The 22,943-nt window shown below is 38.0% G+C and overlaps 6 protein-coding genes across 15 annotated transcripts in view; 3 read left to right on the forward strand and 3 right to left on the reverse strand.

The window, feature by feature from the left end:
- Positions 1-265: 265 nt before the first annotated feature.
- On the reverse strand, positions 266-1,821 carry LOC105183625 (neuferricin). 3 transcript variants are annotated; one of them, XM_019841662.2, is made up of 5 exons: positions 1,771-1,821; positions 1,238-1,438; positions 1,028-1,168; positions 590-776; positions 266-487 (listed from the first exon to the last, which is right to left on the reverse strand). In XM_019841662.2, the coding sequence occupies exons 1-5, from the start codon at positions 1,814-1,816 to the stop codon at positions 307-309; spliced, it is 756 nt and encodes a 251-aa protein (XP_019697221.1). In that variant the 5' UTR covers positions 1,817-1,821; the 3' UTR covers positions 266-306. The 3 variants fall into 3 exon arrangements, with proteins under 3 accessions (XP_019697221.1, XP_019697220.1, XP_019697222.1); XM_019841663.2 differs by having other exon boundaries at positions 267-487; positions 1,725-1,793; XM_019841661.2 differs by lacking the exon at positions 1,771-1,821 and having other exon boundaries at positions 1,238-1,676.
- Positions 1,822-3,276: 1,455 nt separating this feature from the next.
- LOC105183611 (uncharacterized) lies at positions 3,277-3,917 on the forward strand. Its single transcript, XM_025306157.1, has 2 exons — positions 3,277-3,556; positions 3,696-3,917. The coding sequence occupies exons 1-2, from the start codon at positions 3,305-3,307 to the stop codon at positions 3,894-3,896; spliced, it is 453 nt and encodes a 150-aa protein (XP_025161942.1). The 5' UTR covers positions 3,277-3,304; the 3' UTR covers positions 3,897-3,917.
- Positions 3,918-4,095: 178 nt separating this feature from the next.
- On the forward strand, positions 4,096-4,998 carry LOC112590230 (alpha-(1,3)-fucosyltransferase 5-like). Its single transcript, XM_025306158.1, has one exon. It carries the CDS (start codon positions 4,096-4,098, stop codon positions 4,927-4,929), a length of 834 nt encoding a protein of 277 aa, XP_025161943.1. The 3' UTR covers positions 4,930-4,998.
- A 388-nt stretch (positions 4,999-5,386) lies between these two features.
- On the forward strand, positions 5,387-9,977 carry LOC105183610 (gametogenetin-binding protein 2). 4 transcript variants are annotated; one of them, XM_025306156.1, is made up of 12 exons: positions 5,387-5,509; positions 5,603-5,824; positions 6,230-6,420; positions 6,490-6,633; positions 6,708-6,920; positions 6,991-7,194; positions 7,265-7,433; positions 7,556-7,726; positions 7,828-7,914; positions 7,998-8,267; positions 8,355-8,759; positions 9,138-9,320. In XM_025306156.1, exons 2-12 carry the CDS (start codon positions 5,732-5,734, stop codon positions 9,318-9,320), a joined length of 2,130 nt encoding a protein of 709 aa, XP_025161941.1. In that variant the 5' UTR covers positions 5,387-5,509; positions 5,603-5,731. The 4 variants fall into 4 exon arrangements, with proteins under 4 accessions (XP_025161941.1, XP_011140168.1, XP_011140169.1 ...); XM_011141867.3 differs by having other exon boundaries at positions 5,388-5,824; positions 8,355-8,553; positions 8,705-8,759; positions 9,138-9,305; XM_011141866.3 differs by having other exon boundaries at positions 5,387-5,824; positions 9,138-9,977.
- Positions 7,110-12,278, reverse strand: LOC105183612 (3-oxoacyl-[acyl-carrier-protein] synthase, mitochondrial). Its single transcript, XM_011141871.3, has 5 exons — positions 11,837-12,278; positions 11,248-11,628; positions 10,189-11,159; positions 7,313-7,419; positions 7,110-7,229 (listed from the first exon to the last, which is right to left on the reverse strand). The coding sequence occupies exons 1-3, from the start codon at positions 12,036-12,038 to the stop codon at positions 10,417-10,419; spliced, it is 1,326 nt and encodes a 441-aa protein (XP_011140173.1). The 5' UTR covers positions 12,039-12,278; the 3' UTR covers positions 7,110-7,229; positions 7,313-7,419; positions 10,189-10,416.
- Positions 12,279-14,782: 2,504 nt separating this feature from the next.
- LOC105183613 (uncharacterized) overlaps positions 14,783-22,943 on the reverse strand; it is a 33,804-nt gene continuing 25,643 nt past the window's right edge. For 4 of the 5 annotated variants that reach the window (XM_011141873.3, XM_011141872.3, XM_011141875.3 and 1 more), the window contains 7 exons: positions 18,587-19,070; positions 17,989-18,464; positions 16,752-16,945; positions 16,165-16,526; positions 15,959-16,033; positions 15,702-15,881; positions 14,783-15,322 (listed from right to left, as the gene is read on the reverse strand). In XM_011141873.3, coding sequence (XP_011140175.1) covers positions 15,281-15,322; positions 15,702-15,881; positions 15,959-16,033; positions 16,165-16,526; positions 16,752-16,945; positions 17,989-18,464; positions 18,587-19,070 — 1,813 coding nt within the window. In that variant the 3' untranslated portion in view covers positions 14,783-15,280. The remainder of the gene's footprint in view (positions 15,323-15,701; positions 15,882-15,958; positions 16,034-16,164; positions 16,527-16,751; positions 16,946-17,988; positions 18,465-18,586; positions 19,071-22,943) is intronic. The other variant, XM_025306164.1, reaches the window with a different exon arrangement.

The raw sequence follows: 22,943 nt of genomic DNA on the forward strand, positions 1-22,943 counted from the left end.
CTGATATAGTGTTTCTAATCTATAATTTTTATAATATACCATTATGTTTTACATAGTTTTGTATAAAATTTGTACTTATTTTGATTATACTTGTATTAAATTATATAAAAGGCACTGGCTTAAATGGATATAAAATTACAAATCTAAAACAAGCTCAAGGAATGTGAGACAATATGAAAAATTATGTACAATTGTTTTAAAAGGATTGCTATTATGCATATATATTGTAAAAATAAAATACAAATATTTATAATTGTAAAAATATAGAAATACTGTATATTAATTAATATTTGTTTATATTATATTCTATTTCATTTCCACAATGCATTTTGTTGCATATTTTGCACAGCCATTATATTCTCTCAACATAGCTTTGTTCTCTTCATATTCCTTACTATCAAGTTTAATACAGGCACATCTAGATGGCATATTTGCAGTCTCAAATAGCATTCTTGGTACTCCTACCCAATCTCTATCAATTCCACCACTATTGAACATAACAGATTATAGAACATAAGATTATATAATGCTATGTTTTAAACAATTTTAACATATGATTAATACATATATGTATCAAATATATCCTTACCTTTTTTTACTACACCAGAATACAGTACCAATATCTGGAGTCCATTCTATATTACAAGGTGGAAACATTCTTTTTTGCTTCTCTTCTAATGATTCAATTTTTTTAGCTAGCAGTACTGTTTCTTGTACTTTATAAGATTCTGCAGTTGGACTACCATCTTTGTTATAATATCTGCCATATAATTTCCCTGAAAAATACAAAATATGCTGAATTGTTACATTCAAGTTGATTTACCTTTATTATATAATCTTTATATATAATTCTACTATATTTTTTATAAATTATATCTGTAGAATAAAATATATCTATATATACATGCTAGATAAACTAATAAAAAATAATACGATTTGACTCTTAAGATAAAATTATTAAAGGAGACAAATTAATTATTTTTATTGTTTCAGTGTTTCATAGTAATTTAAATAATTATCTGTATACCTTTATAGACATAGTTTGTGTTATAAAATTCTATCCAATCATTCAACATCTTAACTTGTTGCACAGACAAACTAGATATGTCATCAGTTAAACTATTATCATCAAATTCTCCAGTAATAAATGCTAAAGAAGCATCACGACCTGTAATTAGATAATTATGTATAACATATATTGTACTTATTTTGGTATAAGAAATTTATATTTATTTACCAGTGAAAAAGTGATAATTTCCTCCAGGCCCATAGTGTTTTTGACCTTTTGTTACATCGAAAACTTGTCCTAAAATTGAAAGATACAAACCATTCTCCAAATTTGTGTATTGTTCCAATTCACTTGTAGTAAATATCCTCTGCCCAGCAAAATTTCCATTTATTGCAATGTATATCATGTCAACTATATTTAATGGTCCATCTGTCAAATGTGTTTTTATGTTCTTAATAAAGTCACGTGAGTATAAAAGATATGCAGTTCCGGAGAAAAGTGATAACCAAAGATACTTGGAAAACATTGTGTTGTTTACAAACATTTAAAAACACTTATATGTGTGTATGCACTCTGTCACAATTTTTAATAACATTTCTTATGTATAAAACTAGTTCTATTTCAATTTTTAGTTATATCAAGAAGTTTGTTCTTTATAGCTGCACTGTTGAACTAGTGCAATAAGTTAAAATAAGACAACTATATTTTTTCTTACTCTAACGTATTGAACTAATTCAGCAATGCAACTATAAAGAACAGACCCAAGATATCTTGCAGAGAAGAGAAACCGAGTAAGGGCCAGAGCATAGACTTCTGCATAACACATAATACACAACGCATAAGAGAATCAACCAATCAGAGTTCTTCATTTCTGTCCTGAGGAGGGAAATGAAGAAAACTAATTGGTTTATTCTCTTGTGCATTATGTATTATACGTTATGCAAAAGCCTGTGCTCTTGCCTTTATTCTTATAATAATCGATTGTGGTTGGTCTATCTCTTACTGCTTACGCTTAGAACCTTAAGCCAGCGGCACACGGTGCTTGTTTTCGTGCTAGATTGCTTGCTGGATGAAAATACTGCGTTCTAATTGGTGCATTTCCATCCACCTTCGGAAATGTACCAATCAAAACACAGCATTTTTATCCAGCAAGCAATCCAGCACAAAACAAGCACCGTGTGCCGCTGGTTTTATTCTTGCAGCCATTGTAGATGGGCCTTAAGCGTGGTCTACAATGGCCGTAAGCAATAAGAAGAAAGCGTAAAGCCAATGGCACACGGTGCTTGTTTTCGTGCTGGATTGCTTGCTGGATGAAAATACTGCGTTCTGATCGGTACTTTTCCGAAGATGGATGGAAATGCACCAATCAGAACGCAGTATTTTCATCCAGCAAGCAATCCAGCACGAAACAAGCACAGTGTGCCGTTGGCTTAAGAAATGGACCAACCACAGTTGATTATTTTTGTCATAATCGACTGTGATTGGTTTATTTCTTACCGCTTACGCTTATTTCTTACTGCTTACTGTCATTGTAGACGACGCTTTAGATTCTAGAGACTCTCCTTAAGCGCGCTAAAGTATAAAATTGAGTGATTTTAAAAAAATATTTTATTGAGATAACGCAACATGATGAAAAAATGACAAGAATAAAATTTTTGGCATTTGAGAAAGGGAGGTATTATTTCAAAAAAGAATAATTAATAAAAAGGATATTATTTATTATATGAGACAAATATCCTACCCAAAGAAGCTAGTTTCAGTTTTGGTTGATCAGAATAAATTGGATTGGATTAGAAATAAATTGTATATATTTGATTAGATTTCAATTAAATTGAAAATAATGTTAAAAATTGAAATAGACTTAACACTGCTATTCAGAAATATATTTTATAGAGAATAACTGTTACAAAAAAATGTATAAAAAAACCATAAAGCATAAAACAACAGAAATATAAAAAAAACAGCTATATAATTAAGATTTTTTATTATATGCACAATATTGCTTTATTATTTACTGATTATTCAAAGTAGAAGGGATAATTCTGTCAAAGAAGTACATTTGTCACAATGGTAGCTTTATGTTTATATTTAAAGAGGAATTCATGTGATTAGAAAATAAAATAAAAAAATAACCTTATACATCAAATATTATTATGCCAGTCTGTAATGTAACTCATGTTCTTTTTTCACGTAAGTTTATAAACAAATTATTTTACTTCAGATTAAAGTATCTTTCTTTGTCTACCTATTTATTCTACTCACAGGAAAAAGTATTGGCAGTTTAAATAATATTAAATGTTACATCAAACTCTAGTTAATAACTGCCTGATCCATAGTAGTGCTATGCATTTTATTCGTCAGTTTAAATGGTGTATGTTTTCTCTATTTGCTACTGCAATAATAATATTGTACATGATGTATCTGTACATAAATTTTTTGGTTACCGCTAGAAAGTCTCCTCCCCAAATCTTATTTAAAGAAACAGAACTCATGAAACTTGTTTCTTATGAAAAACATCTTCTAGGGAAAGGCTTTACTTACAAACAGGTAAAATGCTCAGCTTTCTCACATTATTATTTTATCTTATAAACATGCTAATAAAATAATTTTGTATAATAGTTTTATTGCATTAGTAACAATATTTATATTGTCTTCATATAATACTATTATGACTTGTTTCCATCAGATAAAAAACATGTCTCTTCTTGGAAAATGGTTGTTGGCACCAGAAAAAAGTCTACCACCGGCGAACAACCCCAAAGAAAATTATTTAATCCTAATATGGCAGCATGGAAAACACTTAGCAAACAGGCACATCAAACGATTTTCGAACAAGATGTCAGTTTTCATCCTTAATTTTATCAATCGAAAGGATTGTATTCTTTAGATCAATACAAAAAAATATGATTGTTCTTAATTTCTGTAGTAGAGAACTTAAAACTAAGATAAATGAAACTATAATTTTCAGGTATTCACCATGGGAGAATTGTTCGGTACAAAATTGTATACTAAGTTACGAAGACAAGGATTTGCATCAAGCACATGCTGTGATATTTCATGTTCAGTTTATGTTACATGCCTCAAATATGCCACTAAGAAGTCGAGTTGATCAACGATGGATAATACTGATGGATGAATCACCCATGTATCTCCTCTCCTCATCCCAGGAAACATCAAATTATGATGGTCTATTCAACTGGACTATGACCTATCGAATGAACAGTGATGTACCTGTTCCATATGGCAGAACATTAAAGAAGGAATCAATAAATTTTCAGTACTATCCATGGATTTCCAAGCCGTTTTGGAAAACCAACATGATGAGTTCCAAAACTAAGCTACTTGCTGTGATGATCAGCCATTGTGATAGCAAGAATCAACGGCTAAAGTATGTAGAAGCACTTAAATCATTGCTACAGGACCGTTTGGAAATAATTGGTCACTGCATGAATGGCAATAGTACCGTTTGTCCATATCATTTCACCAAGGACTGTTCAGTTTTAAGTTCATACAAATTCTACCTTTCATTCGAGAACTCCAATTGCCGTGAATACATAACGGAGAAGGTGTTCTGGAATGCGTTTCACAAGTACGCAGTCCCAATAATAATGGGAGCGCCGTTAGAGGACTGCCAACGGTTGTTACCACCAAGCTCTTACCTTCATGTGGACAATTTTCATAATGCGAACATGCTCGTTAAATACCTTCATTATTTGGATCGCGATAATGAACGATATCTGAAGTATCATGAATGGCGTGACAACTATATATTGCTTAACGAGCACGGGTACTTCGGTAGCGCATCCAAGCACTACTGTCGCGTTTGCGAGGCTTTAAATTACAATCCCAACACAGTGAAGGTTTATAAGAAGCTTGATAATTTTTGGAACAAGGATAGGGATTGCATCTCATTATTATAATACTCATTTTAACTCTGTTTAACTACTCTACTGATTTTTATTGCACATATTGAATATAAATGTAAATATACACGAATAAGATAATATAATTCCATTGGAGATATTTGTGATGTAAGATTATTAATTATTTTATTAATGTTAATTGTTGCATTATTATTTTTTATGTCTGAATTGAAATATAGAAAGTCAAATGTGTGTTTCTGCAGCATTTAAATCGTTTGCATAATTTAATCTCTTAAGATGTTAAAATTCAAGAACTTTTTATTTCAAAATATTTCAACTTGAGAAAGCAAAAAGTAGGGAAAGTTTGTTTACAACTCTATTAATTATAATTATTGCATTAAAATCAAGTAAATATGTGTGTGTGTGTGTGCGCGTGTGTGTGCGCGTGTGTGTGTGTATGCTTGACACATGTAGAAAGAGGAGGGGGAGAGAGAGAGAGAGAGAGAGAGAGAGAGAGAGAGAGAGAGAGAGAGAAAGAGAAATAAAAATTGTCGGAAGATAGATGATTCAGAAAGCGCAGCTTTTTACAATAGGTGGAAACTTATGATATTTATTACGTGTGCTGCTCCGCGTGGAAGTACGTTGCAAGTAGCAAACGTGCATGCGTGACATTCGATTTGTTTTTATCGTGTAGTAACCGCCTACGTGAATGAACGTTTGGTAATTGCAGAACGAGATACTTTTCATACATATCTTCTGACGAAGAAACCAAAAGAGAAAGAAAAAGAACGAAGACGAACGTGTACTATAGTGAGAAAGCGAGCGAGTGTACGCAACCCAGATCGTGAACGAAAGAACGATGGCAAGACTCTTGAACGTTTGGCGGGAGGATAAGCCGAGAGACTTGCTGTCCAGCAAGCAAATGCTGTTGAATGTCGACGAGAATTTGACAGTAAGCACAATGTTGTCACTCACATGATAATTATATGATGTGACAATGCCTTATGTAATGAGAGATGCCTGCCCTTTACGATAGTTTTTTCGCAACTAACCTAAATTCCGACACGACTAAAAATGCATATTTGTCGAGATTGATCATGATCCCGTTGCATGTTATCATGCTGCTTTCTATCCGTTTGTCTGTACAATCGATTGAATGGTCATCAAATGATGTCCATTCGATTTTGTTAAAATCACTGACAATACAATAGAATGATATATTACCTTTATCGCACTTGTATTATCACTTATGGATGATGATTGTAGAATCTTTCTATTATAATTACTATTATTTATTATTATTCACTATGATGTAACTTCTAAAATTTAATATCTAGTCCTTATCTTCTATTTTTAGATGGTGATGGATATAAAAAATTTAGGAGCAATCTGTGATAATCCTATAATCCGTGGGAAATATTTACAGGAGTTTGTAAAAAAATTGGAAATACTTACAAAGGAAGAAATTAAAGCATCCTTTGAGGTTACATGCAAGGACATGCTTGCTATTTTGAGCGAAACTGTACCATGTGTAGGTTGTCGAAGAAGGTATGTGATTGTTTCTTTCATTAGAATAAAAATTTACTGCTGTAAATAATATAAGAATATTCTGTTTAGTGTTGAAAGACTATTATATGATTTAATGAAGTCTGGACATCCTGCATTAGATCCACTAGTTATTACTCCTGGTGGTCTGCTTTCAATTAAGGATGATGTACTAGAATCGCCTGAGCAACTTTGTACAATGTTACATGGACACAGGTCTTATTTTGATGATATTATTGAAGATATGTACACTTAGAACTATCTTTATCATTTGAATGTTTCTTCAACAGCACTAGATTAAGTAATTTAGTAGAGCAACAACCAAGAAATAGGAAATCTCAACGATGTATATTGCATTCTTTGGAAATTCAACGAATGCGACCTCCACCGAACGCATGGAAGGAAGTTTGGGAGTGTATGGAAAAACCATGCCAAGAGGAACTCGCCTTGATAGAGACTGATATACTAGATGAGACATTAGATATTTATCTACGTAAACATAGGTATAATTCTATGCATTTTACAGAGTGTATCAACTACATAACTTTACTAATAAGCTTGTAAATTTGGCAGATTTTGTGCAGAGTGCCGCAACAAGGTATTATTAGCATCCTCTCTTCTAACAAGGGAGCCCGACCCCACAAAAGAAAAAGGCTATGTATCTATTTTGTACACCGGTATTAGACGTTGTATAGCCGATCATCACATTCACTTACCAACCATGACGAATTACATCGGTACCATTATCGGTCGCGCACAGCCAGAACTCATGGGAAGGTACAGATTTATAACATCTACGTTAGTGTAATAATCTGCAAGGAAAAGAAAAATGTAACATTGATTTCAGAGAGCGTCATGCGAAGACATTGGAAATTGCTCAAGAGGAAGTACTTACATGTTTAGGCATATGTATGGCGGAACGTTTACATAAAGTCCATCGACGGTTGAGAGAAGAGGAGACTGTGTGTAAAGTATTAGCTGCTGTTGCAATAGATGCATTGTCTAGAAATTTTCAGGTAATATTCGTCAGAAAAATGAAGTTTCTAATTGTTTCTGAACTATTATGAAGCTAGAAATTTTTTTTAATCTGATCTTTATTTCTATGTTCTGGAAAATTGAATATTTTGTCTTATTGCAGATGGCAGTCGAGATGAAGCAAGGTTTTACGCAATTAGAACTATTATATGAAGAATTCACGAGGGAAGAAATAGCGAAACAGCAGAAACGTGAGAAGTTACGGCTCAAACGTAAGAAGCAGAAGGAACGTCGTTACGAGACCGAGACCGAGGAGAAGGAAAATACCTGTAATGTATGTGTTGCAAGATATCTCTCTCTTCAAAATAGAGACAAATTGAATTTTACTTTAGTATTTATTTTACTTTAGTGTCTTTTAACTTCATTTTATTTTAGTGTTCAAGCGAGAGACAAAATGGTGATAGCCAATCCTGTATCTGTGCGGAATTGAAATCAGCAACGCAAAATATTGACCGACATAAGGTACAAAGGAGATTAATGTAACTTCGTATAACTCACACACTTGTTTATATTCTCCTACATACTAGCGCGTCTCGTAATCTCAGTTGCAAGTTTTAGATCCAAAAAACAAAGGTATGCGGACGTGCAAATGCCCCGATTGTTCGAACAAAACGAAAACACCAAGTATATCGCAATCGCAAGATAAAACCGAACAAGCATTCCCTGTAAAAAAGACGACGACTTCACAGAAGACTATGATTAAAGATTCCTCTGAGACGAAGATGAAACCTGACATGAATGAATCTGAACGGAGTAGCTTATCTTACGAACAATTTCCTCAGGAGATTTCATCGGATATCTCCGAGTCGTGTAAGGTAAGCTGCAGAATTCAATTTCGCACAATTTGTAAATACATTGATATCTGAAAAATATAGCATTCTGAAATTCTTTTTTGCACAAAGAACTTAGGTATGAAATCCGATGAAACTCAGTGGAATTATGACGACGATTGTAAGAATTTCGTGACGAAGGAATTGTTAGACGCTTGGATCGCGAAACCCCGTGCAAAAAGTAAATACACCATGTGGATAGAAATGAGGAAACGTTTCAAATTGTCTGAGAGGGAAGGTCGCTCTAACAGCGAGCAATCCTCCCAAGATTGTGGGTATTCTTCCGAACAAAATATCAGTAGTTCTTCTCTTCCTAGCACTCCAGATGGCTTTGAACTAGCCTGCAACGATGCATGTTGTAAGCATGGTGGATATTGTTACGATCTACAGTCATGTGATAAACTTATTCATTCCGATTCTAGCATCTCTTTATTGAAGAAGAGAGGCGGCGGTTTGACACTTATGCAAATGTTAGAGGTATATTTGAAGTGTATTGTTATCTTGAATATTTAACCTCTTGAGTGCTATGGATGCATATATACTTCCGACAGGTATCGGCGTAGACATGCATCCTACAAGATTTGTTTGGTTCATACTCTTGGTATCGCCATAGACATGCATCCTACAAGATTTGTTTGGTTCATACTTTTGGTATATATACAAGTAACAGTTATCAACTGTTGCTATAGGCATTTTACATTCATGTTTTTTTATGTATAGTTTAGCGACAGTAATAAATAAAATTGATCATGCGACAGTCTAAATATTCTCAACGACTGTTTAGCTCTGAAGTGCTCCGCACTCAAAAGGTTAATTTTTCTTTTTTCCTTTTTAAATTCTCCGTTTTGTTCTTAGGATTCCTACTTGTATGATGATAGCAACGACGACGAGGAGAGTCATATTCCAGCGGAAGAAATATTGGAATTCAAATCGCGGATGTGTCAAGTTACAGAAAAGCGGCAGGAACTTCGGCAAACACTTAGAGAACGTTTTGCTGTCTTATGTAGCCATATGAAACCATTTATCATGCATCAATAAGAATTTCTGGTTGAGATATTGCAATATGGTATAGCATACCATATTTTTTCTGTTTTATCAGATAATGAGACATAAGTATAATAAATATATTTTGGACTGTTATCGCTTGAGGTCTACTTGTTATATGAAATAAAATGCTGGGAATTATTCAGAGAAAAAGAAAAAAACGGAATTGTGACACTATACGATTCATCTACAAACAGAGAGCTGCGTTTCGAGATAAACATAGATATACCAGAAGAAAAAGAAATTATTAATGTCGCATTGAATTTTCATTGTGTTTTCAATAAAAAAAGCAAATCTTAAACTGTCATTAAACAGCGTGTTCGACAGAACACAATGCAAATAGAAGCATTATAGGACTATTATACATAAATCAAATTATATGGATTTGTGCAATTTTGAAGCGAGTATTGCTATTTTGTATGAGCATGCCTTGACTATGATATGGCAGATACCTGATTCCACACGCAGTGCGGGTGCAAATTACATATTACATGTACAAGCTTTAGATGATTACTGGTACTTGAAGAATACTGTGTTTTTTTCAGACCTTAAAGTTATGTGATTTCTGGTTTATGAAGACTTATATCCGTATTGTAAAAGTAGGAACGAGCAACTGACAATTGCCACAATTATAATATAAAATAAACGTTGCATTCCATTTTATATATGTATATGTATGTATAATATATATATATATATATATTTTATTATTCCAAATGTACATCCTTTCCATGTAATTACATTATACATACATACTGTAAGATTATATAAAAATATTTATCGTAAAATCATATTTACAAATTGTATGTTGCATAAAAATTATTAAAAATATTTAAACTGCTATCCACACATTGATACTTACGTGTGAAATTCCATTCACCATCAAATCTCTGCTTCTTTGTGTTCAGTTGTATGTACATATCACATAACAAACCTTACAGCCAGTAGTGATTCCTTATTATGCTCCCATTATTGTCTTAATATTCTCACTCTTAGAATCCACTTTAGGAAATTGCTAATCGTTACTATTACACCACTATAAGACACCACGTAATAAGGTTACGCCAGATGCAATCATAATTGAATCTGTTCAATCGACATATTGCGTGAAGCATAAGCATGCATTCGTCCCACCGAAACCGAACGCGTTCTTCAGAGCGGTTCGACGTGTGGTAGAATACCACTTTGTTTTCGTGTGAGCTGCGAACCTTAGGCGCGTCTCCATGTCCAGGTTGTGCAAATTCAATGTAGGCGGTATGATGCCCTCCTTGATCGCCAAGATCGTAAAAACAGCCTCCAGATTGCCGGCGGCTCCCAACAAGTGACCATGAGCTCCTTTGGTGCTCGTCACCGTCACATTTCTACTATGCTCGCCCATCAATGACTCTATCGCTTTCAGCTCGATTCCGTCGCCCAACGGTGTGGACGTGGCATGCGCATTTACAAACGTCACCTCCGAACTCTCGATGCCGGCATCCTTTACCGTTCTATCCATCGCCAACAATGCACCGATACCGTCTTCGCTGGGCGCTGTAATGTGTGATGCGTCGCCGGATAGCCCATATCCCAGCACTTCCGCGTAGATGGGCACGTTTCGGGCTAAAGCGTGATTCAGCTCCTCCAACACGAGTATCGCGGCGCCCTCGCCCATGACGAAACCGTCGCGATCTTTATCAAACGGTCTTGACGCTTCTCGCGGAGAATCGTTTTTCGAAGTGCTCAACGCTCGCAGCCGACAGAACGCAGCTATTGCCAACGGACTGATGCACGCCTCCGCACCACCGCATACCATCACGCTGGTCTCACCGCCGCGGATAAAACGGAATGCATCACCTGAAAGCATGACAAACGGGATTACTACATATCTCAAGCACAGTGTGTAGCATTTGATAATTAGAAGCTTTTAATGTTGATTGATTACCAATAGCATGCGCGCCTGTCGCACAAGCGGTTGACACAGAGTGATTTGGTCCACGGAAGCCATACTTGATACTGATCTGTCCAGCAGCCATGTTCGGTAATATTCTGGGTATAAAGAATGGGCTGACTTTGCTATAGCCCTTCTTTAAAGCTTCGTAAGTCATGCATACATCTACCAGGTCTATCATGCCAATTCCTATTGAAACTCCAGTGTCACGTTTATCATTTTCATTGTCTGGTTTCCACTTTGCATCTGTGAGTGCTTCCTCCGAAGCTATCATCGCGTATGCCGTGGCAGGACACATTGTGCGTAACTCACTCTTTGTAAAGTGGGTGTCAATGTTGAGCTGATGAAAAGCATTTCCTTTTGGAACCAGTGCAGCTATGGATTAAGTTACTGCTTAATTATTGTATGCATATGTAATAATATATTTTCGAATGACTTTAAATATAATGGAGTTTTATAATGGAAATTTAGAATCATTTTTTTATTTATATATAATATATATGTTTCATTCACACAACACATCCTGATATGGTTCCAGAGTTTCTCTTGTACGTGATAACAATAGATTATAAGTACCGCTTACCTACTTTACAAGGTAGCTTCTCGTAATCAGGTTCAGACAGTTTTATGATTCCGCATTTGGAATTAATGAGAGCTTCCCAGGCATTTCGCGTTCCAACTCCTAAAGGACATACAACTCCTATGCCGGTGACAACAACACGCCGTTTTGACCGAGTAGCGGCTGTCAATAACCGAGAGATGGTCAAAAGTGGAACGGACATCATAATTTTAGAGAAAACTTTTAAGATGTTTCGGTTTTAATTATACAAATTACTTTTCGAATGTATATATCATAATTATTCGAATATAGATACGTTTGAAATATACCGAATACATTGAGGTTACATTTCTTGTTTTCGTTTAGTCTCTCTCCATCTTTCTTTCTCTCTTTTTCTCTTAACATGTGGGCATGTGGCTCCGCCCAATGAAAACCGCTCGATGAGCGATTAGTGACTATTGGTCCTTCCTGTTAGATCCTTACATTCAGACCAATAACGTTGACGAATTACTCAATAGTTGCGTAAAGCCAGCGGCACACGGTGCTTGTTTTCGTGCTGGATTGCTTGCTGGATGAAAATACTGCGTTCTCATTGGTACATTTCCGAAGATTGATGGAAATGCACCAATCAGAACGCAGTATTTTCATCCAGCAAGCAATCCAGCACGGAAACAAGCATCATGTGCCGCTGGCTTAACTGTTGAGTGTCGTGAACGCACCCAGTTATTCAACGGCTGCGTTCAGCAAACAAAGTGATTGGTAAATACTTCTGGGTCTATGAAGAATCTAAAAGAATGCTCCAATCACAGACAATAATCACTAAGCGCTCACTGATCACTTTGTTCTACTGAACGCAGCCAATTGCTCAACCGTTGAGTGACGTGCGCACCCAATAAGAATACTTTTTCACTAATAACACAGTCATTTCATTGGTTCATAGTCATATCAGTTTCAGATAATGGTTAGCCAATAAAATAGCATTATATTAACCAATGAAATCATAAATTTCAACACCGCTGATTGTTTATTGTTATATATATTGGTTTATCGTTAAATAATGCTTCACGATCACTCGCGGTAACATTAATAGATTATCCGTTGATAGATTCGTTAGTAGATTGTTCGGACTCATTTACTAATGCTTTTCTGTACATATTTGTAATAAAATATTTATAGTAAAACTGCAGTTTGCTCACGTATATTCGCTAATTTAGGTATGTATATAAATGTGTAAATAGCGAAAAAAATTTTTTTATTTGTGGTTCTATTCACCATTCTAAAAAATATTCGCATCAGCTTTCACGAATACATCATGTTAGGAATGTCCAAGAGCATGCCGTTTGAAATTTTCTTTTCAATTATGTTTTTCTATTTTTAATTATTTATTGGCAAAATATTAAAATTTGTTGTCATATTATCTGATTAAATTTTATAGTAACATTTATTTAATTTAATATTCCTTTCTTATTTATAGATACATATCTTTTGCAAATATTTCAAACTTTCTCTATAAAGTAAGTTTACTGTCACTTGTTTGTACTTGTACAACTGTATATCTTTCAATATTATCATAAGATTAAGGATTGAAAGTTAATACTAAATATATTATTTGTAAATATAGTTTTTTCTCTAGAACTTCTAACTATAACTTCTAATAATAATAAGATCAATCTATATTCATGATAAGAATAATAAGAATAAGAATGATAAAAAGCTGAAAATACGCTCAAAAACTTTATTTTGGTTTGCTTCGTAATTGGGAAAAATATATATATAATGTCACATGTACCTGTAGGAACTTTGGGCTACAGATTATGTTGAAGACCATCAACGCTTGGGTAACATATAAAAAAAAAGAAAAAAAGAAAAGAACGACTAAAAACGTGTCAGTATGCTACCAATAAAATAAAAAAAAGGAAAAAACTTCTTATATCTACATATTAAGCCTAACGCTTTCTTAAATCTAAATTTACACATTGGTAACAAATGTAAATATAAAATATTGTATGTGATTGGATACGCACTTTTTATGTTCGAATGGATAATGAATGCATACTGAACCTGTGCAGCCTGTACGTTTTAATGCAAAACGCAAACCGTCGAGTAAGTCAGAATTGAGAGAGAAAAGCAAAATGACAGATAAAGAGAAAGGAAGGAGGGAGAGAGAGAGAGAGAGAGAGAGAGAAAGAGAGAGAGAGAAAACAAAAAGAGAATAATCTATATGTTTATGAAACATAGAAAAAGTGTGTAATTTAGATGCCTAAAATCCATTCAAATGTTTAAAATCTAACTTGAGAAAAGAATCTTATCTAAGAGCAGATTAAGAAAACAGGAAATATATCCTATTTGTACAGGATTGTATATGTATATCATTGATGAAATATTCAATTATATTCTCGATTATACAAAAGAAATATAATATGTATAAATAGAAAATACTCCTCCCGTACAAGGTAACATAATCCACTGTGTAATAATTGTAAATGACATTTCGTAGCATCATCGATTTTTTGTCATAAGTATCAAAATAATTTACTGTAATAACGATACCAACTTCATTATATACATCAATCGTCATCCCAATGAACATCTGTCTCCTTTCCAGACTGTCGTTAACTCTCATAAAAATGTCATGTCGTTATGCGGATACCGGTCCCACCTTGACCTACCTTGCCAATTAAATAAATTGATAATAGAACACAATTCTCTTGTTTCATAAATTCACAATTTTATATATATGTTGTGTATATATATGCACGTATATATATATAAAATTAAAATTCATTTCTCTCTCTCTCTCTCTCTCTCTCTCTCTCTCCTACTTCTCGATCATACAGCAAAAAGATGAAATATCGAATATGAACAAATGCATATTTTCATCACTTATTATTTATTATTAACTTTAGAAAAGAAAGGATTATACACAATATATATATATATATATATATATATATATATATATATACATATGTGTATGTATATACTATAAGATTAAAATCTAACCTAGCACGCAGCTTATTTTATAAAATATACAGTCGTGTATTCTTTGTTATAGATCCAGATGGACCCGTATCCGCTGTCCGAGAAGTAAATGCTTCGATCCAGCAGGACGACATCTATTCGTTTTGACGAGGATCTGCCCGGTATTAAATTAATAAGGATATTTACGATAATGCAATACGACACTTTGACTCGAGCTCTCTCGTTTTCATAAGTAAGGCCCGAGGCTTCGAATCTACCCTCACGGATGGTCGTTGAGAGCAGCCAGTAATTTGGCAATCGTGCTGCATCGTAAAATAAACCGCACCCTCCTCGCGTTTTATACGTACGTTTATTCATACGTAGTCAGGAGTCTTAAAAATACGCGCCATCACCTTCGGCTATCTGCAGCTCTGTGTCGCTGAATGTAGATTATAGCCTTGACTAGATTCTTCTTCGGTTGTGCGCGCATTAAATATCATGTCGCCGTTAACCGGAGCAGATCTCGGAGTGTTCATCCCACGAGGCCACCTACCGATATATATGATAAATATATGATAAAAGTTCAGTAATAGTCTGCGGCATTCCGCCAGTTTTTGGCACTCTTGCTCAAATCTTATCAAATATTAAGGTATATATATGCGGGTTTATTAATTATTTATTAATAATTATTATTTATTTTTGTACTCAGGCACCTTAATTTGATAAAATTTACACATGAGTGCTGAAAATTGGCAATGAGCGCAGAGTGCCGACTATTAGAAATTTTTCTTTACGTATAAATAGGAATATAAAATAAATGAATAGTATAATACAATTTATATATATATATATTTCTATATAATCTCTTGTTTTCGATTGAAATACTTAAAGAAAATACTTTTCGTTTCTTATATTCTTTTAACTTTACCTGACATTCGCGACTGCAATACCATTGGTTTGCACATCCAGCGCAGACAAATTGCGCGGCTCGTTGATGACAACCTTGACATCGCGGGGGGTTGTCGCGATCTTCTCTAGCGTCTCTTCCGCTCATTGAATACTTGCCATCTCTATCATCACTTGCTGCAGTATCTTCTTCTACGTCATCCTGAAAATCTCAAAGAAATTATTCAAGAATCTGTATGTACGTGACAATATATTTATTTATTGGAACAATGATCTTACAACATTAATTACATTGTTGGAGTGGGACTGCGGAGGTGTATTGACAACAGGAGTTATGGTTATCTCCGTGCGAGCCTAAGAAAAGAAATATCTCGCGTTAGATAGACGTGTACTTGGCGCGAGATACTATGTCTTTAGATTTTTAATTGTTCAGAGAAGACGGCGGAATATTAATATTGACGTAAACAACGTAAATAGTAATATACCGTGGAGGAAGACAGTAGCTCGCTTATGGAACCCAGACTAGATCCTTGGTATGCCTGTAGAAGGTGCTGGGTGCCAGCCGTTTGTTGTGACATAGGCACCATCGGCGTCGTCGCAGCTGCCGTTGCCGCCGCTGCCGCTGCTGCTGCTGGAGAGTTCCTTTCTCTTTCAGGTGCCGTGAGCAATTTAGCCAAAGTAAGCGGAAAGTTGTTTGGCCTGGATGATGTATTGTTCGTCAGGATACCATGAAGAAGCGAGCGTGAAGGCGCAATGGTGTTCTCAGGCACGGGAGAAGCGTTGTGTCCTGACGGCACAGGTTGAAGCGTCACATCCGGATAATTTTGCGATGGTCTGGCTGGCTCACCTAAAAACAAGGTGATATTTACAATAAGGTGTTCTTATATTCGTATGAAATTTTATATAAATCTAAATATATTGCCGATTACAATTAGGACATTGGTGACTAGTTGATAACTGATTATGCACTTTGATCTTCATTTATTTAATTCATTTTGTCATTTATGTCGTTGTTGTGCAATGAATTTTGCGATCAATTAGAAACAAAAATTAAATTTTGTAAGATTGTTACCTTGATGTTGAGACAACCTGTTGAATTGGTATACCATTTCTCTAAAGTTCACGGTATTTTGGCACTCTGTTGCGCTCGGGTTACTCTTGCAGGAATCTGTGCTCGATGGTCTCGAATCTGCGTTATGTCCTGTTTCAACCATAGCACCGCCAGCAGTCAAATTAACGTTCACCGAATTCCTCGTCCTTCGCCCCCTATATTATAAAAATTATTTACTTACTGTCTGTTTGATAAGAATATATCTGGCATACTCGATAACTCGAAAATAATTTATTGTAATGATTTGGAAAAACCCATATACTTGGTTAGAACCGTGATGCTTTTTTAATGATTACTAATAATTTGTACCGCCGCTTGGCATAACATTTTCGATCCTTTCGGTGTATACAGAGGAATATGCCTTTGAATCGCGATACGTATGTAACACTCATGATGAAATATGTCTTTCTATTATGAAAATCGAACGACAACTGAAGCTTTTTCTACAAAGCATCTTAGGAGAACAGTTCCTCTATCAGCTTCTGTTGGAATTTTCCGTTTAACGGTTTCCATGTTAAAGTTTCGCCAGATATGCTCTTTTCAACTATAATTATTTACACAATATCGGTTATTATCTAATATTATTATTAAGTAAATTTATTTTGTTCCAACAAAGTTTCTTTCGCTCTAATTTTTCACTCGAACGTTTCTAATTGCAGATTATTATTATTTATTGAATTGTCTCTTTCCATCCCATAGCAATTCATCAGTTTTTATCTTTCTAGGATTTTCAAGATGCTATCGTTCAAGCAAGAATCATCATTACTTCTACATCTATATAGCATCATGTTCTCACTTAATATTTTTCTGTTCGGTAAGTTTATTAATTAATTCCATTATTTTTTTTGCTTTTGACGTACTCTATCAGAATAAACAAACGTAATACGTAAATTTCTTATAAATATAAAAATTATATTCTTCAATATTTCAATCTATCAAAAAATTCTAAAAATATAAATATTTCTATTACAAATCCAGCACATACATTATATTGTTATATTTTATTAAAAAATGTTTATTATATTTTATTTATATTTATTTATATTATCATTCAAATAAGCAGTTTAATTATATAATATTTTTTTACGTTTTGTTTATTTTCAGTTTTACACAATTATAGCTCTACACGATTATGAATCGCATAACGTTAAGCGCACATTTATTATAATAGATAAGAAATTGACTGATTGATATGTACCTCTTTGGCGCCGGATCTGGAAACATCTTCCTGTGATTGGCGATTATGGAAGTCACTTCTACCCTCGCACCTTGACGACCTTCGCCGAGCTGGCGGGTTTCCGGGCTCGATGTCTCGTTCTGCTTGCGGCTGTTTTCCCCACTGCTTTTCGAGGAAGCAGTCTGCCGCTGCGAGCCAACCTTCGCGACGTTTTGCTTTTTGGTGGATGACGCGTTTAGAGAACTTTCCTCAGAAAGTTCGCTTTTAAATTCGAAGGACCTCTCTCTCGATACAGTGTCCCTCGATGTTCCGTCGCTATTCATCCATCGTGCTTCCAAGCTGGTGGGCGGCACGTCCTCCGGTTGAGTCCCGCTATTCGTGAGTCTCATCATTTGCCTCTTTCTCTGGAGCCTCACGTACGCTTCTTCCGTCAGTTTTCTCGTGTACAGGATCTGATTCCATTCCTTTTCCTTATCTCGTGCCAATTTCTCGAGAAACTGTCACACACAAACACACATATACATGGTGAAGATTGGAGATCGACTAGCACAAACAATCCCCAGTAAACTCAATCAGCAGTAAACAATCCCGAGGAAAGATCATGATTTCGCATACTAACCTGCATCCGTTGAAGCAACTCATTTTCTCTTATCTCCAAAGCGTCGACCGTTTTCTCCTCGCCGACAAGACTCTTAATGGAGCTTTCCCGTTCCTCGTATGTGCAGCAAGTCTTTTTTGGCTTGGGAGGACCGTTCGTGGAGTCTTGTTGCCCATTCGGGGACTTCCGTTTCTTGCCGACGATTTCGGCCGACTTCGACCTGACAAGACGCGACGAGCCGGACTTCTGCTGCGAAGTACTCGCTATCGGCGTGCTTGTGATCGGGAAGCTCTTCTTATTGATCTTAACGTTCTGATGTGCTTCCTTCTCGATCTTTACACGACCGTAATCCAACGCCGACGGCGATGCGGCAGTCTCCTCAGGCAGAGCAGCACCGTTCTGCTGGCTTTGGGGCACCTTCGGTGACGTACTTGGCGCGTTCTCCGCCGCGTCCACATTCTTCCCGTTTCCGCTGGCACTCTCCATCGCGTGCATCTTGTTCAGGCTGCAACACACGTAAAGGAACGACTTGATGTATACTGGTAGTACGAAATCGATGTGCTCACACGATGAGCGTTCTTTTACGGATGAACCAATTGCGACTATGTTGCAAATTTAATCATATATTTGCATATCACATTTACTAATAATAATATAACAAAGTATTGTACATGTTAAAGCGTAAGATTTGTACAGTGGAATGAATGAGATTTGCAAAATATATGTACATACTTCTCCAAGTGGAACACGATGCGTTAACGATTACGCTTATATTTATTGATATTAAAAGATTAATATTAAAGAGGAGTGCTCATTTTCTTCTTGGTTTTCAATCGACACGCGAAATCCGACATGCCGACATGCTTCGACAGCAGTTTCTCGCGCGAAGGGAAGCACCGCGAAGGCAGCACGCGAGGCGTGCGCGTGCTTTAGAGAGAGAGAGAGAGAGAGAGAGAGAGAGAGAGAGAGAGAGAGAGAGAGAGAGAGAGACTGCTACCGCTGGAAGGTCGACGTCGGGCGATCGCGAAACATCCGCCCAGTGACGATGACATTGATAAACCGATAAGCGAGGCTAGTGAAGTCTCGGACGACCTTGCATAGAAAATAGTCGTTCGTCGGGACTCAAGGACGACGACGATGACGACGGTAACGGTGGCAGCGGCAGCGACGCGGTGAAGGCGCGCGCGCGCGCGCTATCACTCTCGCAACCATCTCGGCACACTTATTAATTCGCTCGCGCGGCGCAGTGTCCTCATGTATCGCGGCATAAATAAATCCTCATATCAAGACTTGATTAGCACGCCACTATAATTAGATGCTGCGGCTAACCGGCGCTCCATCGACGGTGGTCCGATTTACGAGCATCATGAGCGCGGTAGCGCGAAAAGGCGAAGCTTTTCGCAGAAGCAACGGCGGGAACTTCGGGCCGCACGATATATAGAGTTGGGAGTAATCGCGCCGCGATACGTTACGTGATGCACGTAATCGTACACGTGTCACTCGATCTGTCGAGCACATGCTACCCAGGCCGGCGTGCGCGCAGTCGTCCGCGCAGGAGTCCACGTGGGAAGGGATGATTGTTCGCGAATAATGCGCGTTCAAGTGCGATAATTCCACGACGGGTTTAAAGGGCTCGCGAGAACTTTACGGTAAACTTTACGAACTTGGTGCGCGTGTCGTCACGCTTGAGTCTCTATTCATAACCAGACGCTAAATTTATAGAAAGGACTCCGGAGAGTGTTCCCCCTCTTCCTCCCCCGCCCTTCCCGTCCCGTCCCACCATCACTTGCGCGTTGCGCCGTTTAAGCAACGCCAATGACGCCAGGCTGCATTCCCGCGTCCTCGCTCCGACACAAAGTGCATTCTTAGTCGAGAGCGCGGCCCTTTCCCCCTTGCGAAATCGATTTTCCTCTCGCGAAACGATCCGACTTCGAGGCGATCTCTCGTTCTCTCTCTTGACCTCGTCGTTCCTACGTCGACGATAGGTGGACGTTCGAGCTTTCAAAGGGGGTCAAACATACAAAGTGCACGATCGTTGCAGACAGGTATATTGTCGTTATTAATTGTCGTCATTAACATTAAAACATCAAGAATGATATTAAGACGCGGCGCGTCTGGCGCGTTGGTGCACTTCATGTATCCACGCGTTCAGCCGCATATTAAATGCAATGATTTAATTATCGCATTACGTAACTATCACTATCGGTAGTTCCCGATAATCGCCCGCCGATGCGATGTCAAGCCGGTGCGCTTTTTCCACGGCGAGTTGCACCGTCACATTCGATGTCGTGGTGGCGAGCGTGACGCGAGCTAAGCACGCGAAAATGGGCTTTAACTCGCGCGCTGGCAAGAGATCGCGCGCTTGACACCAAATATAAGAGCGAGACAGCACGAAAGGAGGTGGCGGGAAGGATGGGATGATGCGAGCCGTTGCAGGAGGGGGTGCTGAAGAGAGAGAGAGAGAGAGAGAGAGAGAGAGAGAGAGAGAGAGATACGAGAGAACAGAGTTCGTTGCACCCGCTCGCGTTCACTGCGCTTTATAGACGCGGATATAGGTTTCGCGGTACCAATTCTGAAAAGGCAAGTGTGATACTCTTCCTTCTTCGTTGTCGAAAGAGCGCGAACGAATCGCGCGAGAATGTGGTTTTCCGATCGGCGATCGGACGTGCTCCGTTTGAGAAAGAGAAAGAGACGTCTATGAAACCTTCACTGAGGGACATCGAAGTGCCTCGAGAGGTCAAGAAAATCATGCGACAATGATTATCGATGGACACGATGGTTACACAGGTACCGAGAAGAAAATCATCATCTCGATTTGTGAAGCTTTTGTTCCCGGCAATTTCGTTCCCGGCGAAGCGCGTCTCACGTTCGTCATGTCTCCGCAATATCGCTTCTTTCCATAGTTTTTTTTTTCCACGGTACCTGCTAACAGGTGGTCAGCGCACGCTCTCGCTTTTTCACGCTCGACATATTATTAATTCAGGGACGCGTATAATCAGGAAGCTTTTATTCGGCCAGTGCGTTAATGTTTCATAAAACTCGCCGAGGCGCATAAAAACTCCTCGTAAATCCGCAGGTGTAAATAGATGAGCGTCGAGGCGTAGAGAGACATTAATGTCTCTTAGTAACCGAACGAGAGGCGCGATCGTTAAAAGGGCGTCGAAAAGGGACGGCAGAAAATGGGGGAAGTGCCACGGAGGAACAGAAAGGAGGAACAGAAACGAGAAAAGTACGGGGCAAGAATTGTGCCCGCATACTTATCGTTAGTCTAGAGCTTTTCCTGTGATGATCGCAGGTAAACCTGCTTCGAGAGGTCTTTAGTGAGAAACGACCACCGTCACTTCAAGTCTGCGGAAGGGCTCGAAAGTACGGGCGGAGAAGACCCTCGAGTGCACCCGCAGAAACTCGATAACACCTCGCGAGCCCGCCCGCAAGCCGTCGATCTACGACATGCAGTCGCGAGTCTCCCGAACACAATTGGATTCTCGCGAGCTCTGATGATCGATCGGACATGATCGACGGCGCCGGATGACTCTCTCTCTCTCTCTCTCTCTCTCTCTCTCTCTCTCTTCTCCTCGCGATAACGCGGAGCGTTATCCGTTCCGAGCAAGTTCGCAAAGCGCAACGTGAGCGCGATGTGGAAAAGAGCGTGTCATACGCGCTATCGCGGGAAAGTATCGATTATCGAAATGGACTATTAGAAAATGCAATAAGTGACAGGCGGTTAAGATGTATCGATTCGCCGGGAATGTCGGTCGCGACCGACGACACGCGACGATGTTACACGCGCGTGTGTGTACTGTCTATGTGTGGATTCTCGTTGCGACAGGTATGACGGAGGAGCAAACTCACGGTGTTTTTGTCTGAGCGACAGGTCGCAAAGGGGGGCTGGGAGGGGGCGGAGACACCGACACGCGTATTGGCGACCCTTTCATTTGAAACAATAGCTTGTATTTTGTAGGCCGCGCTCTACCTTTCACAAGTCGCGCGACTAACTTTCCTATCTGCTCGCGCGGCGCGACAGCGGGAGGATTGGCGATAGCGAAAGCGAGGGGAGAAAGCGAGACCGAACCGGTGGGCGGCGGCACTCGAAAACCCGCGCGCGAAAACACGTGAAACGCGGAAAATATATGTCCGGCCGCGAGATCCTCCGTCCTCGTCGTAGTAATCGACGCTATTCATCGCGCGATCGCGATGTTCTCCACGGCTGGGTTACGTCGAGAGATCGGCACGCCAACACGTCGCGTCTTGAGAAAGGGAAAGCCGTAACCGTGTTGATAACTGACCAGGGAACATCAAGATGCACGATATCGATTCTCCGGATGTCCGACGCGTCGTTCCGCGCGTTTGAATCACCGACGTGACGATCGATTACGTG

Source organism: Harpegnathos saltator, unplaced genomic scaffold (genome assembly GCF_003227715.2).
Source record: "Harpegnathos saltator strain DR-91 unplaced genomic scaffold, Hsal_v8.6 scaffold758, whole genome shotgun sequence".
Lineage (NCBI taxonomy): Eukaryota > Metazoa > Arthropoda > Insecta > Hymenoptera > Formicidae > Harpegnathos > Harpegnathos saltator.